The sequence below is a fragment of the Scatophagus argus genome, chromosome 17 (assembly GCF_020382885.2).
Source record: "Scatophagus argus isolate fScaArg1 chromosome 17, fScaArg1.pri, whole genome shotgun sequence".
Lineage (NCBI taxonomy): Eukaryota > Metazoa > Chordata > Actinopteri > Scatophagidae > Scatophagus > Scatophagus argus.
This window is the reverse complement of record NC_058509.1, coordinates 12,377,576-12,391,822: the sequence shown is the minus strand read 5'-3', so window position 1 is coordinate 12,391,822 and position 14,247 is coordinate 12,377,576. Positions and strand designations below refer to the sequence as shown.

At 39.9% G+C, this 14,247-nt stretch overlaps 1 protein-coding gene across 1 annotated transcript; it reads right to left on the bottom strand.

Moving 5' to 3' along the window:
* Positions 1-2,071: 2,071 nt before the first annotated feature.
* On the bottom strand, positions 2,072-4,094 carry sp8a (sp8 transcription factor a). Its single transcript, XM_046417912.1, is given in 3 exon segments — positions 2,072-2,501; positions 2,503-3,314; positions 4,003-4,094. Coding segments are annotated over 3 exon segments (1,068 nt in total). The 5' UTR covers positions 4,024-4,094; the 3' UTR covers positions 2,072-2,266.
* Between the last annotated feature and the right edge of the window lie 10,153 nt (positions 4,095-14,247).

Sequence of the window (14,247 nt, the reverse complement as noted above, 5' to 3'; positions counted from 1 at the left end):
TGACTCTTTAACTTGATTAGATCTTTAGTCATTTGTCTGCTGGTGTTTTCAACATTTCTTTTCTGCATCTTGTTTTTGTTAAGCGATCAACTGCATTTCAAATTAGTGTTATAATATGCCATTTCCTCTTGAGATAAGTAAGAGTATAGTTTCGTATGATTGTGAGTTGTCGATAATCTGGTTAGACTTGCACTAGAACAGTTGTTTTGCATTATACTACTGAAAAATGAAGGGGGGGCAGGAGAGCTGTACCAGTGAGTTTGAAATGATTGGTTGCCATATGTTGGGCATTAAAAGGCATCTATCTACACATTATGAGCATTTTGAAGCTAATGTAACAAATCCACAACACTGGAATATCAATATCATGTACTGAGAATTCATATTTAAAAAAAAAACGTGAAATACTGACAATTAACAGGCAACTGTATCATCAAACAGCTGTGCATGTGACCTCTGAAACAGAGACAGAACCAGAACTGTGTCTGCATGTAGCTGCTGATCATCCCAGAGCCCTGACTGACAAGTTTAGAGTCCAAGACCATCTCATGTACAAATGTACAAATCAGCCCCAAATGTGCTGAGACCAGAGCTGTGAATATACCCTTCATGCAGCGCCAGTTTCATGGCATCTTGTGAGTCTTTTGCTTGCCTAATCCTGTTCCTCTTTTTGAATTGAATTTAACACAGTATTGTTTACAGCAATGCCTGCTTTATTTTACTGTAAGTCAGGAACACTAATTACTATTTATTATGATTTTTGTTTCCTTTTTTTTATTTATGTTGGTTGTGCTATGTTATGAAAAGGCTACTTGATTTACAGGTTGTGAGTACTGTTTGTCTTTATGAAGAGCTCTTTCTCTAATCGTGAGAATAATTCAGCAATAATCATCTCATCTAACAAGGCATTGACTTTGGGATAACAACAGCACTTTCCTGTGTAATTTTGTTGTCAATTAATGTGTCTAGTTGTGTAGCATAAATATTTTCAACACAATAAACTGTGCAAGTTTTTTTTTTGTTTGTTCTTTTTTAATAATTTCTTGAGTGCTTCAGCTTTTCAGTACCAGCAAGTCTGCAGTTGTATTTGAATTAAATGTGCTGGGCCTTTTGCGTGTTAGTGTGATTAAACGTGCGAAACAAATATTATTAATATAAAATATATATATTTTATATTAATAACCTATAAAATATTATAGGTAATTCAGTTTCGATTGAAGCATCATGTTGCAAGCAAATGTGTATTCATAATATTTTCAGTTCATTTGATTTTATGTCAGTCTGGCAAAGCCTTTTTTTTCATTATGTAACAACATGTACTGAAGATGACCAACCGCCCAAGGTCCAATAAACGGGTGACTTTATAAACTGAACGCTAGGTGGAGATGCACACAGAAGACAGCTGTGTCACTGATCACTGAAAATGTACAGTATGAGGCAGTGAAGGTGTTCGAAATACAGTGTTTGACAAATTATCTGATATCATTCTTTGTCAACAGCAAAGGGCTAAATTAAATCATTTCAATACCTTGATCGGATGTATTTTTCACAAGCCTCAGTTACACCTCAACTCAACTAAAATATCACTTAAAGGAATGTATTTTATTTAAAGCCGCATGTCCGTCTGTTCTAATGTAGCTTACATCTAAGCTTACACTGGAATGAATGAATCAGATTTTGACAGTACATTTCAGGGGTCTGATAAAAGAAAGAGATTTATTGTAGTAGTTAATTTTCTGTAGTTTCTTCCACGTTTAGTGAAGATAGACTAGATAGCATTGGCAGAAAAAAAATACTCTTCAGTCATAAATTATATGATACAAAAACTGTGTTAAAATCAAAAGTCTCAGCCTCAGGTCTAACGAGAAACGAATTACGTCACAAAAAATGTCCTGTTTTATTGGTACCAGTTATAAAACACGTAGAGACAATACATAACAATTTAGCCTTTCAGCCAAACATATTTCAAAATAATCTGGAACAGGCTGCGTTTTTGATTCTAAACAAAAAAAAAGTGTATGTAGAATAAATTAGGACATAAAACATGTCGTCAAACAACACAAGTCTGATAAACTGTAGAGTAAAAATTTATTTGAGAGAAGGCTACAAATAACGTGAGGTAAGGACACAGTGTTCATCCACAGCTGAAGTTCATCATAAAGTGCCATTTCCGTTTTAAGTGTCCAAGAAAACGCGCTCTATATACATGGTGGTTCAGTGTAATCAAAATGCCCACGTGTTGCTTTATGTGTGTAAACTTTGTAAATTATTCCACCGCACTCTGTCCCTTGATGCTTTGGACAGCCTCACGCATGTGTAGACCCGGAGACTGCCTCGGGCTACCGGACAGGCTGTTATCCGTGTCGCTGCTCCCTTTAACGAGTCCCGCTTCTCCGCCCTCCTCCGAGCCATCCGCGTTGTGCGTCCTCGTGTGCTTGCTGAGGTGGTCGGAGCGCATGAAACGCTTATGGCAAACGGAGCATTCGAATCGTTTCTCCCCGGCTCGTGCCCCCCTGGCCCAGGCTCTCCGCCTCCTGGCAGTTCGGACAGTCGCAGGTGGCTCTGCCGGAGTAGCGCCGCGATGAGGAGCGGGAAGATGCGGGCAGCGAGACGACGGGATTTCCTGTGAGCGTAGGCGTTGCGGTCGTCGTAGACTCTGTATATGGTGCCGGAACAGGAGGCCTGAAGCCGTCAAACAGGTGTTGTGCGGCAGGGACAAGGTGCTGAGAAGCACCGGCACTGAAAGCGGAGTTGTAGTCAGTGCTGTAGCCGCTCAGAGGTGAGGGTAGCCCCGCCGGGCTCTGTGTGTCCATCCAGCTGGCTCCGATGTCCCACCAAGGAGTGGACCCGTTACTGACATCTCCCATGGGCTTGAACCAAGACTCATATGGATGTGCGTGCATCCTCGGATATATCCCAGCTATGCCGTCCACTGAGGAGGGGAATTTGGTCAGAAACACAGACCGCTGTGTGTGCGCGGGATCTGGAACACTGTTTTCTGATGGCACGGCGCTCTGGTACATTGAATAATCATTTCCGAAAGGAGAGTTGGCAGTGGTCACCGAGAATGCGCTGGAGGCCTCCGTCAATCCAGTCCCGGTACTCCTGCAGTTACTAGAGGGAACACCAAGCGAGGTGAGGCATGTACTCAGGCTGTTGGTGCCCGGGGCGCCTCCCCTCCACGGGTGGAAGCCCTTGACAAGTCCCGGTGCTCCATCAGACAGAGCAGGGGAGCACGAGGAGCTGGGGTCACCGATCCTGCTGCAGGTGGCAGCCAGCATGGCCAGCGGTGTGCTGCCGAGACGGGGCTCCTCCTGTGGGGAACACACAGGCGCTTTGGCTTAAACTGGAGTGCGTAAAGACGCATTACATATTAGGAAGGAGTGTTAGTCACTCGATCTGCACAAAACGTCCCCACAGATTACACTGAAGTCATGTCGGCTGTATTAATAACGTGGCAAGACTTAAGTATTTTGCCAGCTAAACGCGCAACACTACAGCATGTAAACTTTTTCACTTCAGAAATAACAAAAACGTTTGTCCCTTGTCATAGATTAATCACCTTAAGATGATTGATGCTCACTTATGCGACATACTTTGAGTTTAAGATAAGATTAGATGAACTTTATTGATCCCACAGCGGGGAAATTCATTTGTCATGGCAGCTCACAAGAAGAGAATAGAGTGCAAAAAGCACTAATGTGCAGTTTCAAAAATAAGAGTAATAAATTAACATGGTGTAAAGTAAACACTGTGCAATATACCAACATATGAACAGTATTTACCTAATAACACCGTCAGTATAACATTACATTATCAAATGAATATTATTAGTTATTAGAGCAAATATACAGGAGATAAAATACCTTAAAGTACGAAGTGTTCTCTGAATACAACACATTCAACTCAATATTATAAACATATCCTATTCATTTAACCAATACTTTAGCAACTTAGCGGGAACAACATATATTCAGCATATATGTAGAAATATAAACTTACCCCTAGCAGTGTAGCAGCCATGGTCTGTGCTGTGATGCCTTCAGCTGACTGTGTGTGCGTGTGTGTGTGTTTGTGTGCTCGCAGTGTTATGAGTGTTTCCTCTCTGACGGCTAGTAGTTGTAGCTTCTTCGTGGCTTTGAGGTGGCGCTAAGTGCCCGCGGACCAATCAGAGACCGGCCTCGCACCATCTCTAAAGTGAGGTCCCGCGAGCGGCGCCCTTCAAACTGCAACAAGTAGGAGACAAAATGAAGTAAAACACGGTCAATTTAGTGGAGGTATTTGACGAGAACAATAGCCAACTAATTCAGAAAAGTCCTCTAACTGTAAACCACCAGTGGCTTGATTCTTACCCTCAAACATTTAGGCTATATGTGGCTGGAGATGTGAATGTCAGAATTTCATTAATACACGCGATAGTTTTACTAGCTGTTAACATGTATGGGCAAAATGCAACAGTTCCAGAGAAAGTAAAATAAAATAAGTAACGAAAAGATAATGTTTGAAGAACTCAACAGCAACAGCACTTTCCATATAGAGGTGCACCTTATGGGCAGTTTAGACAAATGAGTTTCAGCTACACATCCTGATGTCGTTTTTACTGATTTTCTAAAGCCGTGCAGGGGGAGAGACTGATGAATGAGAGGCTGGCCCGGTCAGTCCCATCCTGTCCCTGAGGCGTCTCCAGCCAGCCCTGGGGGAGGGAGAGGAGGACACCACCACTGCCTCCGCAATTTCATCTCATTCAACGCAAAACAAATGTTGGCTTTCAAAAGACACTTCTTCCTGTGCTTTTCTTTTTTTTTTTTTTTTAATTATTTAAATACATGCCACACACCTCACTTTGCACACTGAGGAATGTCAACGGGTAAATAGGTAGGCTAATCCTATTCTTCATGAATGGTGAACTTATATGGTGACACACACCCTGGAAACAATCCAGAATGATCCTCAGCCTGTTTATCAAGGCCATAACCGTGGCCTCAACACTACTATGGACCGACCCACCCTGCCCCCATGATAATAGCACTTTGTTAAGTTTAGTTGATTATGATTTTATTCACTAATGTTTATCATGAGTCATATTTTTATGTAAGCATGTTGGGGGAGGGGGCATTTTGAACATATCTGATTATTGGGGAGCATAGGCCCCCTCAGTATATATTGTAATTACTGCCTTGCTTTTTATATATGAGGAAAGCCATATAGAGGGAGCATTTCATCTGAATTTCAGATTTAATAAAACACAGGACTTAATGCATTTCCTTCATTTGTTTGGTATTAACTGCTTCCCTGCCCTTTCGTCTTCTCTTTTGTTCCATGAACAGCCTGAATGAAGTCAGCTGGATACGTATAAGATGTAAAACTTAATCACATTCTTCATCCACTCAACACCCACACACACACATACACCATTTACAATAATTGATTAATTTTGGTGATGCCATGCAATGACAAACAGTTCACTCCATCAGAGAGCCTATATGTTTCACTGTCTACTCTTTAAAAAATGTTTTGGGAGTTGTTTTTTTGTTTTTGTTTTGTTTTTTCAAAATTTAGGCTATAAAGAAGGGTAAGAGTGTAGGTCATGTACATTATCCTACATTATTTTAGTGGCTCCTAATGTCTGATATAGACCTACAGTTTCAGTGAATTTTACATCTTGGGAATTTTCCACTCTATCAGACAGGTCTCTGCACAGGTATAATTTTGTTCATCTTCATCTATGGCCTTTAAAAGAAGCTATTACACTTGTCACACTTTTGGTGAAATAGCTATGACTAGCCTTAGGCTACAGCTAAAAGTAAAGTGAGTTCTTCTCCCTGTTTTATCTCTAGCTATTATCTGAAAGTTGTATGAAAAATATCAAAGATGAATTGATATGCCTGTAATTCAGTTATTTATCCCACACAGCTGAATGAGGCAGAAGCTAAATCAAGTCATGATGGAGGAAAAAAAAAGAAATAGATAAATCCCTACTAAAGTTAAAGCTAATCAACTCAGACTTCACTTCATGATTAAACTCTGCATAACAATAAAAATAGCATAATGAAATAGAGTTGTATTAACTTGCGAATTTCTATTGTATTATAGTATAGTATAGTATAGTATAGTATTATTTCTATTGTATGTATGTAAGTATAAATATTAGAGAGACATAGTAATATAGTCATATAGTATAAGGCATGGAATATAAATGATCAAAACAAGTTTCTTTTCTGAAACAAACTGAATAAAATATATTGTTTGTAAATGTTGCAGCTTCCACTTCTGTAATATGATATTACATATTATCCCAGGACAGAGTGCTGTATCTGTATTTCAGTTAGTGTATAATGTTTGAGGGTCTGATTCTTCTTATTATTTATTTATTTGTTTGCTTATTTATTTATTTGGGTAATAGAAATAAAGTTATTACAGCCTTCGGTATCAGTCATGCAGTCTGGAAAAACATTTGTTTTCACTCAACTTTACTATTTCTTTTACTACCGGTATTTCTTTAACTTTAACGGCCCTCTGTGTTTACAGGCCTGTACTGTCCACTATTACCCTAACTATAAATTTGGGTTTGGTGATTTTGAAAGGGTTCTTAAAAGTGAGTTACATTAGTTCTGTAAGACAAAATCATATTAAAAATGCTGTATTATGAACCTATTTGGGTGCAATTTTGAGATAATATGCACCTATCAGGGGACAGGACAGACACACAGGCTCCCACAATGCTGGTCTCTGCTTTCCCCAGCGGCCTGAGGCCTGGCTATATGTGCTGGTGGAGTTTACAGTAGGCCATCTTGTCATCCTTCTCGAGCCACCCAAACAGCTGTCCCTCTTTTAGATGCATTCTTTTCCCACACTGAAAAGTGTGTGTCTGTGTGTGTTTGTATGTGCTTTAAAGGCCCCCAGTGAAACCCTGTCTGAGCCCCAACCTGTTCCTTTAGCGATGATAATGACCACATTATCACGCGCCATCGAACGTCAACAAAAAAAGATTGTCGTGTGCTTTCCATTCACTTTGTGGACGCTGAGACAGAGAAAAGCAGAAAGAAAAGAGTGAAATAAAGATCTGGCACTTCTCGGGGAGAGGGAAGGGTGAAGTATTTTATTTCTCCTTGGTGTTTTCCTCAACTCCTCTTTTGTTGGTTGAGTATAGTCACAGTGATCCAGAGGGTAGGGCAGCCATCTTGGTCAGCTGCCCTGCTGAGACAATTAGCAGGAGAATCAGATAGTCAAAAGACAAGCTGCTAAACATGACACAAAAAATATTCATCACAACCAGGGGGTAGGCCAGTCATTTTGTGCAGAAGACAGAAAAAAAGCAGGTTGCAGATTCTGTGCAGTCCTGTGGCACATTTGTGACAACGATCTTATTACTGTTCAAATTTCAAAAGCGAACTGAAATATCCCCTTCGTCTCTCTCCTTAGCTTTGTTGTTTTCTTGTTTCTTTTCTCTATCTTTATTCTATTGTTAAAAGAACTTTGTGAGCCCTCTGAGGCTCCAATTCTTGAAGAATCTGTTTTCTGAAATCAGATTACAATTTCAATACTGAGGAGTTTTCATGCTGTAAACAGAAGTATCCAAACACTGATGGCTGCAAAGCTCTCCTTCAGAGCAGTCCATGTTTCCATTGTCCACCTGTAAGTATGCCCATTGAAATCACAATCTTTTGTGCATGATAGAGTATAAATGACATACAGTATATAAAGTACTAGTGGAAAATATGTTTGCATGTTTTTTATATTTATCACTACATTTCTCAACACAGAGGACTAACTCTGACAGACTGACCTGAATTTGTCTTTTGATGGCCCTTAAACTTAACCACCAAAGCAAACTGAGAGAGAAAAAGTCATCCAGGTGAGCCATGTGCCAGGATGTGCCTGGAGCAGCTCCTCCTTGGCTTCCTGTAATTACTGCATGGGGAGGGCACGTCCGCCGTCTGTCAGCACTGGGCTGATGGACGGCTGTGGCAGCAGTGCAGGGAAAATGTGTTGTGGTTGCTGTGGTGAAAACTTTCACATAAGCTTTAAGATTTACAAGATCTCCTTTCATCTGCACTTCTAATAAAGGATCAAGAAATATAAACCCTTCTTTTCTCATGCAAACTCATACAGACAACATCTTGTGCATAGAGCAAAAGTTGTCTCTCTGTCATCAGTGAAAGTATAATCAGAAAATGTCCTGAGCTAATTAAAAACAAAAGTCCCAGACCCAGAAAAAAGGATATAAAAATATAAAAGCAGGATTCTATCGTCGTGCTCATTTTAAACTACAACTACAAATTAATTTTCATTATGGATTAATTTGATGATTTTTTCTATTTAATTTTTTTAATTTTTATTGTTTATATTTTCTCCATTTATTGATTGATTGTTTGGCGAAAAATTCAGAAAACATTGAGAAATGCTGTCACAGTTACACTTTGTCCAAAGTGACACCCTCTCAACTTCAAATTTATTAAAAATGATGTTATTAACATAATTGAAAGTCGATTCATTTTCTGTCAGTCAACTGATCGCTTCAGCTTTACTTGATAGGCACTTCAATCTACAATAAAGCATCAGATTTTATAAGATCTTTATATGTTTTGCATGCACAAATCTGTACAACTAATAATGGTTAAAGCTGTCATATACATGTAGTGATGCAAAAAGTATAATATTTCCCCACTAAATGCAGTGGAGCTGAAGCATAAAGTGGCACGAAAAGAAAAGACTCAAGTATAAGTATCTCAAACTTGTAAAGTAACCTATTTGATTAAATGTACTTAGACTCTACTGCTGAAAACTAACAGAAAACTGTGAAATAAAGCAGAAGGAGTTCTATCATGGGTTCTTTTTGCTTATGGCATACAAATACATTTTTTCAACCAAAACCTTAAGTGTACATCATTTGTGTGTGCGTGGGTGTGTGTCCGACACACACACGCAGGGGTCAGGAAGAGCATCTCTCATCAGTATATCCGTGCAGCAGACTGAGGGAATCCTGGCCAATGTAATTACGCCGTTGAAGCACTTCATTCACATTCATGTATACGGCACATCTACATACGCCAGTAGACACACTCATTCATGAAACGAGGGGATGGATTCATGGGTGAGAAGGGGAGAGGCCTTTGCTGAGTGTTTGTCGGGCACAAGTTTGTGCTGAAGGTGAATTGAAATTGCACTTTATGAGTAGCATCTCTTCCTCTCTTTGTTCCACACACACACACACTGAAGGTTAGGGTTGATGGATGCCTGGGGTTTGTTAAGTCATACATCACAGAGGTCATTTAACCTGCCAACACATCTGCTGTCTCTGTCCTCAGAAAGAGAGGAAGAGGTGGAGAGAGAAGAAAGATTTATAAAGGCGGGGGGGGGGGGGGGATTATGCAGGGTGAGAGAGTGTGATTGAGAGAGTGTGATTAGTAACTGGAGTGGATGAAAAGCTCTAATTCTGTCTCTCCCTGACTCACACACATGCACATACAAGCACACACACACACACACACACACACACACACTGCAGAGTCGTATCTTTTTAACAAGCGTCTTCACCGAAGCTGCTTGCGTTATGAGTTTCTCTGCTCCTCCATCAACTTTCTTCTTGTCTCTCTAAACTACGGACACTAAAGTTGCTGATTTATGCAGAGCAGCCGTTCTGCACTCCAACATATTAATGAGATGCATCTGAAGGAGGAGTCTTCATTGATTTCTTCAAACGCTGTTGACGTTTGTGAGGTGGCTTTATCTCAGGAGTTTCAAACTGAGCGTGTGTGTGTTGATTGCAGATCAATAGCTTTTATCCACTCACGCTGCACCCTGTAGGCACTGTAGTAGTCTGTCCATATGTTATCTCGTCTCGTATTATTTCTACAGTTTCCACGAGGTTTCCATAGAAATTAGGAATATTATCCTTTCATTCATGAAATAGACGCTAGCAAAAGGAATCAAGAATCAGGCTTTAAATCTCCCAACTCTAAATTTAATTTTTGTCATGATGATCATTAGTTTGCAGAATATGACAATTTTTTTTGATCACACAACATTCACCTCCTCCTCCTCCTCCTCTCTGGAATGTATTTTTCTGCCATTATGCACAGATACTGCTTTCATTATTTATTCATTTTTTCAAATGTACTTTTTCAAGATTTTTTTCTCTAATTGTGTTCATGTTAAATCTGAAGAAATGGGCTACTCAAATCAGTACCTCCACTGCATCCGAATGCATTACTAAGACTTAATACAGATTTGATTTCACAACTCATGTAAGCATCTGCTAATTGAGATTTTTCAGCCAGCAAAAAGGAATGGTAAAATAAGCTAAGAGGTGTACATCCAAAACTGTCAAACTGTATACTATGAACTTCAAAATGGTCCACAAGAACACAAAGTACACATGTTTCATAGCTTGATGTTTTTACTCTTCATTACTCTCTTTCTCTTCTTCTTCTTAAGTATGTATTTTATTGTGAAACATTACATTCTGCTACTGAAAAGTGGTATATAAATAAACTTACTTGTTATATTTAAAGATGTTCACTTCCTCGAGCCAGGGAGCCAGCAGAGACACCTGGACATCACTGCTCTCAGCCAAGGAATATTCAGGTATGCAACATCCCATAAGATCACCATAGTTGCTTCTACATTTAGTTCTTGTTTTTACGGTTTAAACAAATGATACACAGTATATATAAAGCCAGGTTAGTTATATTCTGTCATTCCAGTTTGTATGCTAAGCTGAGATAACCAGCTGCTGGGTATAAACTTATACTTACCAGGCAAATGCAAGAGTGGTATCGACCTTCTCATATAACCCATGGCAAAAAAAAAAACAAATAACTGTATTTTACAAAATGTGAAACAATTACTTTAAACTTTAATGTAATCCATTTTAGGAGATTGCTTTCGGTTATTGGTGAGAAAAATTACAGTGCCACAGACTAAATGACCAATAGCCGACAGACACAAAATGGTTATACATCAATCCTTTCCTGTCAAAATGATCACTTTGGAAGTAAATTTTTCAGATCTTTTTCTCTGAACCGATCTGAGGTTTCCAATACGACATAGAGGAGAAGAGCCAGTAGCACTTTGCATGCAGCATGTTGTGACTGTTGGAGAGGTTAACATGATAAATAGCAGCGGATGTGGCATTTAAAGTCTATTATTATGGCCTATTTGCCCCAGCTGGCTCTTACACACAAATTCAGATGCATCCAACACACACACACACACCACCATTTCTGAATTACACACACTCCAATAGAGCTGTGTTTTGCAATATAGGGAGGAAGCGTGATGAAAGGGAGCAAAAAAGAACAAGATGAGGCGCGAGGGATGAAAACATAAGAACAGAAAGGCTGGTGATCCCACATGTCACATATGTTTTGATTTCTCTAATCTCTTTTTTGAAGCCTGTGAAGATTTTTACCCTCTACTGAAACTGATGGTGTTTTTTTCAGCATCAGCCAGTGGAGAGCACTCAAACAAACCTCACTACACTCACTCTCACATCCACAAACTTCCTCTCACTCACTCCTTGATTAAATCCTGCTCTGAGCGGGATCTTGCTTCTCTTCACCAATAACATTCTTCATCCCTCTTTCTGCTCTTCACCTTCACACACAAACACACAAGGCGATACACATTTCTCCGACAAGGAGATTAATCTACTCTTGTTCATTTTTCAACTTCTGTGTCTTGTCTGTATTTAGTGTGTGGTTGAATGTATGTGTGTGTGTGTGTGTGTCCATTGATTGATGCGTGGAAGCCCAGGAGCATAATCATACACTTCCAGACGTCATTTTTCACTTTCAGTCTTGATGGATAGACTTGATGCATCTGATCATTGCTACCTCAGCGTGGGGGGTCTAGGTCATCTTTGAGGTGTGTGTGTGTGTGTTTGTGTGTATGCTTACGTGTCTTGCTGGCCAGCGGCCCATCTGTTTGTCTGAGGTGAGCAGTGATTGAGTGGGCTCTCCCATCCCCACCAGAGGGCCTGTTCATGGGGTCTCTTCTTCCCTTTGCTATCCTGAGGACCACAAGCCACGGCATCCGACTGTGTGTGGCTGTGTGCGGAATTCGTTCATTTCATTTTCTTGCTTTTGTTTCATATGACTGTCAGCCGCAACGTGAATTTTTCATTACAAAAAATTCCTCCTAGATAGAGTAAACAGAGAAAGTAGACCCCTGGAAATCCCTCTATGTTGTTTTGAGTCTTTATCGCCAGTTCAAGTACTTTAAGCACTTACACAACTGCTAACATATCAGCTGTTATCAGTGCTTACATGTAAAATGACAGCTGTTTTATGTGCCCACGTAGTTGCCTTCAGAGTTTCCATCACAATCTACAACTACTTGCATGGCCAATGTCAAATGACAATTCAACTATGTTCAGCACTTACAAGTCAACAGGCATTTCAAATAATGCTTAAAGTCGCCCTAGCACTTTCACTTCAACTCAGATTTGAGTAACTTATCCATAACTACCAAATCAACAATTTCATCACTAACACTTGAACTCCTTTCAGTGTCAATTTTTAAGTGTTTAAGCACACTGAGGTGCTTTCAACTTGAACTGCAACTCTTGTATGTTTGTATCTTATCTTATCTTAGCCATTTCACCAGCACATACTTTTCATTTTTAAATGTTCCCAGTGGCGAAGAGCCTATTAGCTTAGTTTAGCCTTTTTTTCTCAGCTATATATACTTCCTTTTTTAATGTGTGGTCTGCAAAGAGGGTTTCCATGACTTATTATATGCGAACTGAAGCAATTTTTAGCACAAAGTCATACAATAAAAACCAGCCATGTGCATATATATGCATGCAGACATACATACACAAACACACACATTCACACACACACACACACATTATTCATACTATGTTCCTGGTTAACTAGTGCTCCTCCCACTCATTGCGCTTCAACTCGCTACAATGCCTGCCATAAAATTCGGGGGTTGAGGGAGCTGAAGAAGAGAGGGGGTTAAGAAAAGCACTGAGAGATGGCTTGATGTTAAATTGACTGGAAAGAAGCTGCTTGCTTTTTCATGCTAATTGGCGTGCAACAAATTGTTAATTTATTCCACAAAGAAATGCAAAACAGCCCCAGATTTGGCTGAAAATGTGTGCACTTTATAAGACAAGCTTAAATAGAACATATCAAATTTTCGTACAACAATCACATACTTAGACTCTCACTATTCTCTGCACACACACACAAAATCGCGGTCATCAATCAGGTTCGGGTGGATGGAGGCGAGAAAACAGATTAGAGAAAAGAACGCATGTCTACTTTCCTTCAGTCTTTCCTTCTTTCTTCATCTCTCTTTCACACACACACACGCACACATTCCTACACACTTTCTCAGACCAGGTTCAGGTGGTTTTTGAGGTGATTTCATGGTTGCTGTTTTTATTGATGGTTCCCGTCAAACATGAAACGCTTCTTTTCCCACCTAACCACACACACATGCACTGCCTCTGGGCTGTCATTCAGAACATACACAGACAGCCAGAAACAAGGGGCTGGCGTCAGCTCTACCAGGCCCACAAGTCATGTCAGGTCCTGCACTGAACAACACACATACACGTTTACGCACTTATCTTGGATCTTTATGGTGTGCTGCACCCTCCACTTAGCACTGCTGTAAAGGTCTTCCTGAACTCGTGCGAGAGTTCCATCTTCAAAGAGGAGCAGGAACGCACACACAAACACGCACTGAAGAGCCACACAGACTTCTAAGCAGACTTAATCATTTCACATTTAGCTTCAAAGAGACTGTTTAAACACATGCTCGCTCTCTGTCTGAAAGCACAGCGTGGGTCCCGTCCTCTTAAATAGTCTTTCCATTCAGCTTAATTCTGCATCTTTGAGTTCAGCTGCATTTGGGTTGTGAAATTTTAACAGTTAAACAACTCAGATAACGGAGAGCACATTCATTCCATTCTTTTCAAAGCATTTCTAAATAACTGATGGGTACACCCGCGTTTTATAAAGAAGTAGGGTACGTTTCAGTGTCTTGAACTATGCATCAGCAGGAATCCTATTATTCTTGCAGATGTTTATTTGTTTTTGCAGTCTCTGACTTGAATAATTTCAAGGAGTAAATAAAATATTCATTTTATTGCCTTGTTTGCCAACAGCAAAAACAATCATTATAAAATTTTAGCCACATTTAAAACGTGTCCTTAATGCATGATTTATGAGGCCAGAGTTTATCTCAGAGTTCAGGCTCAGTTCAAGGTTTTGCTCCATTCTCTCC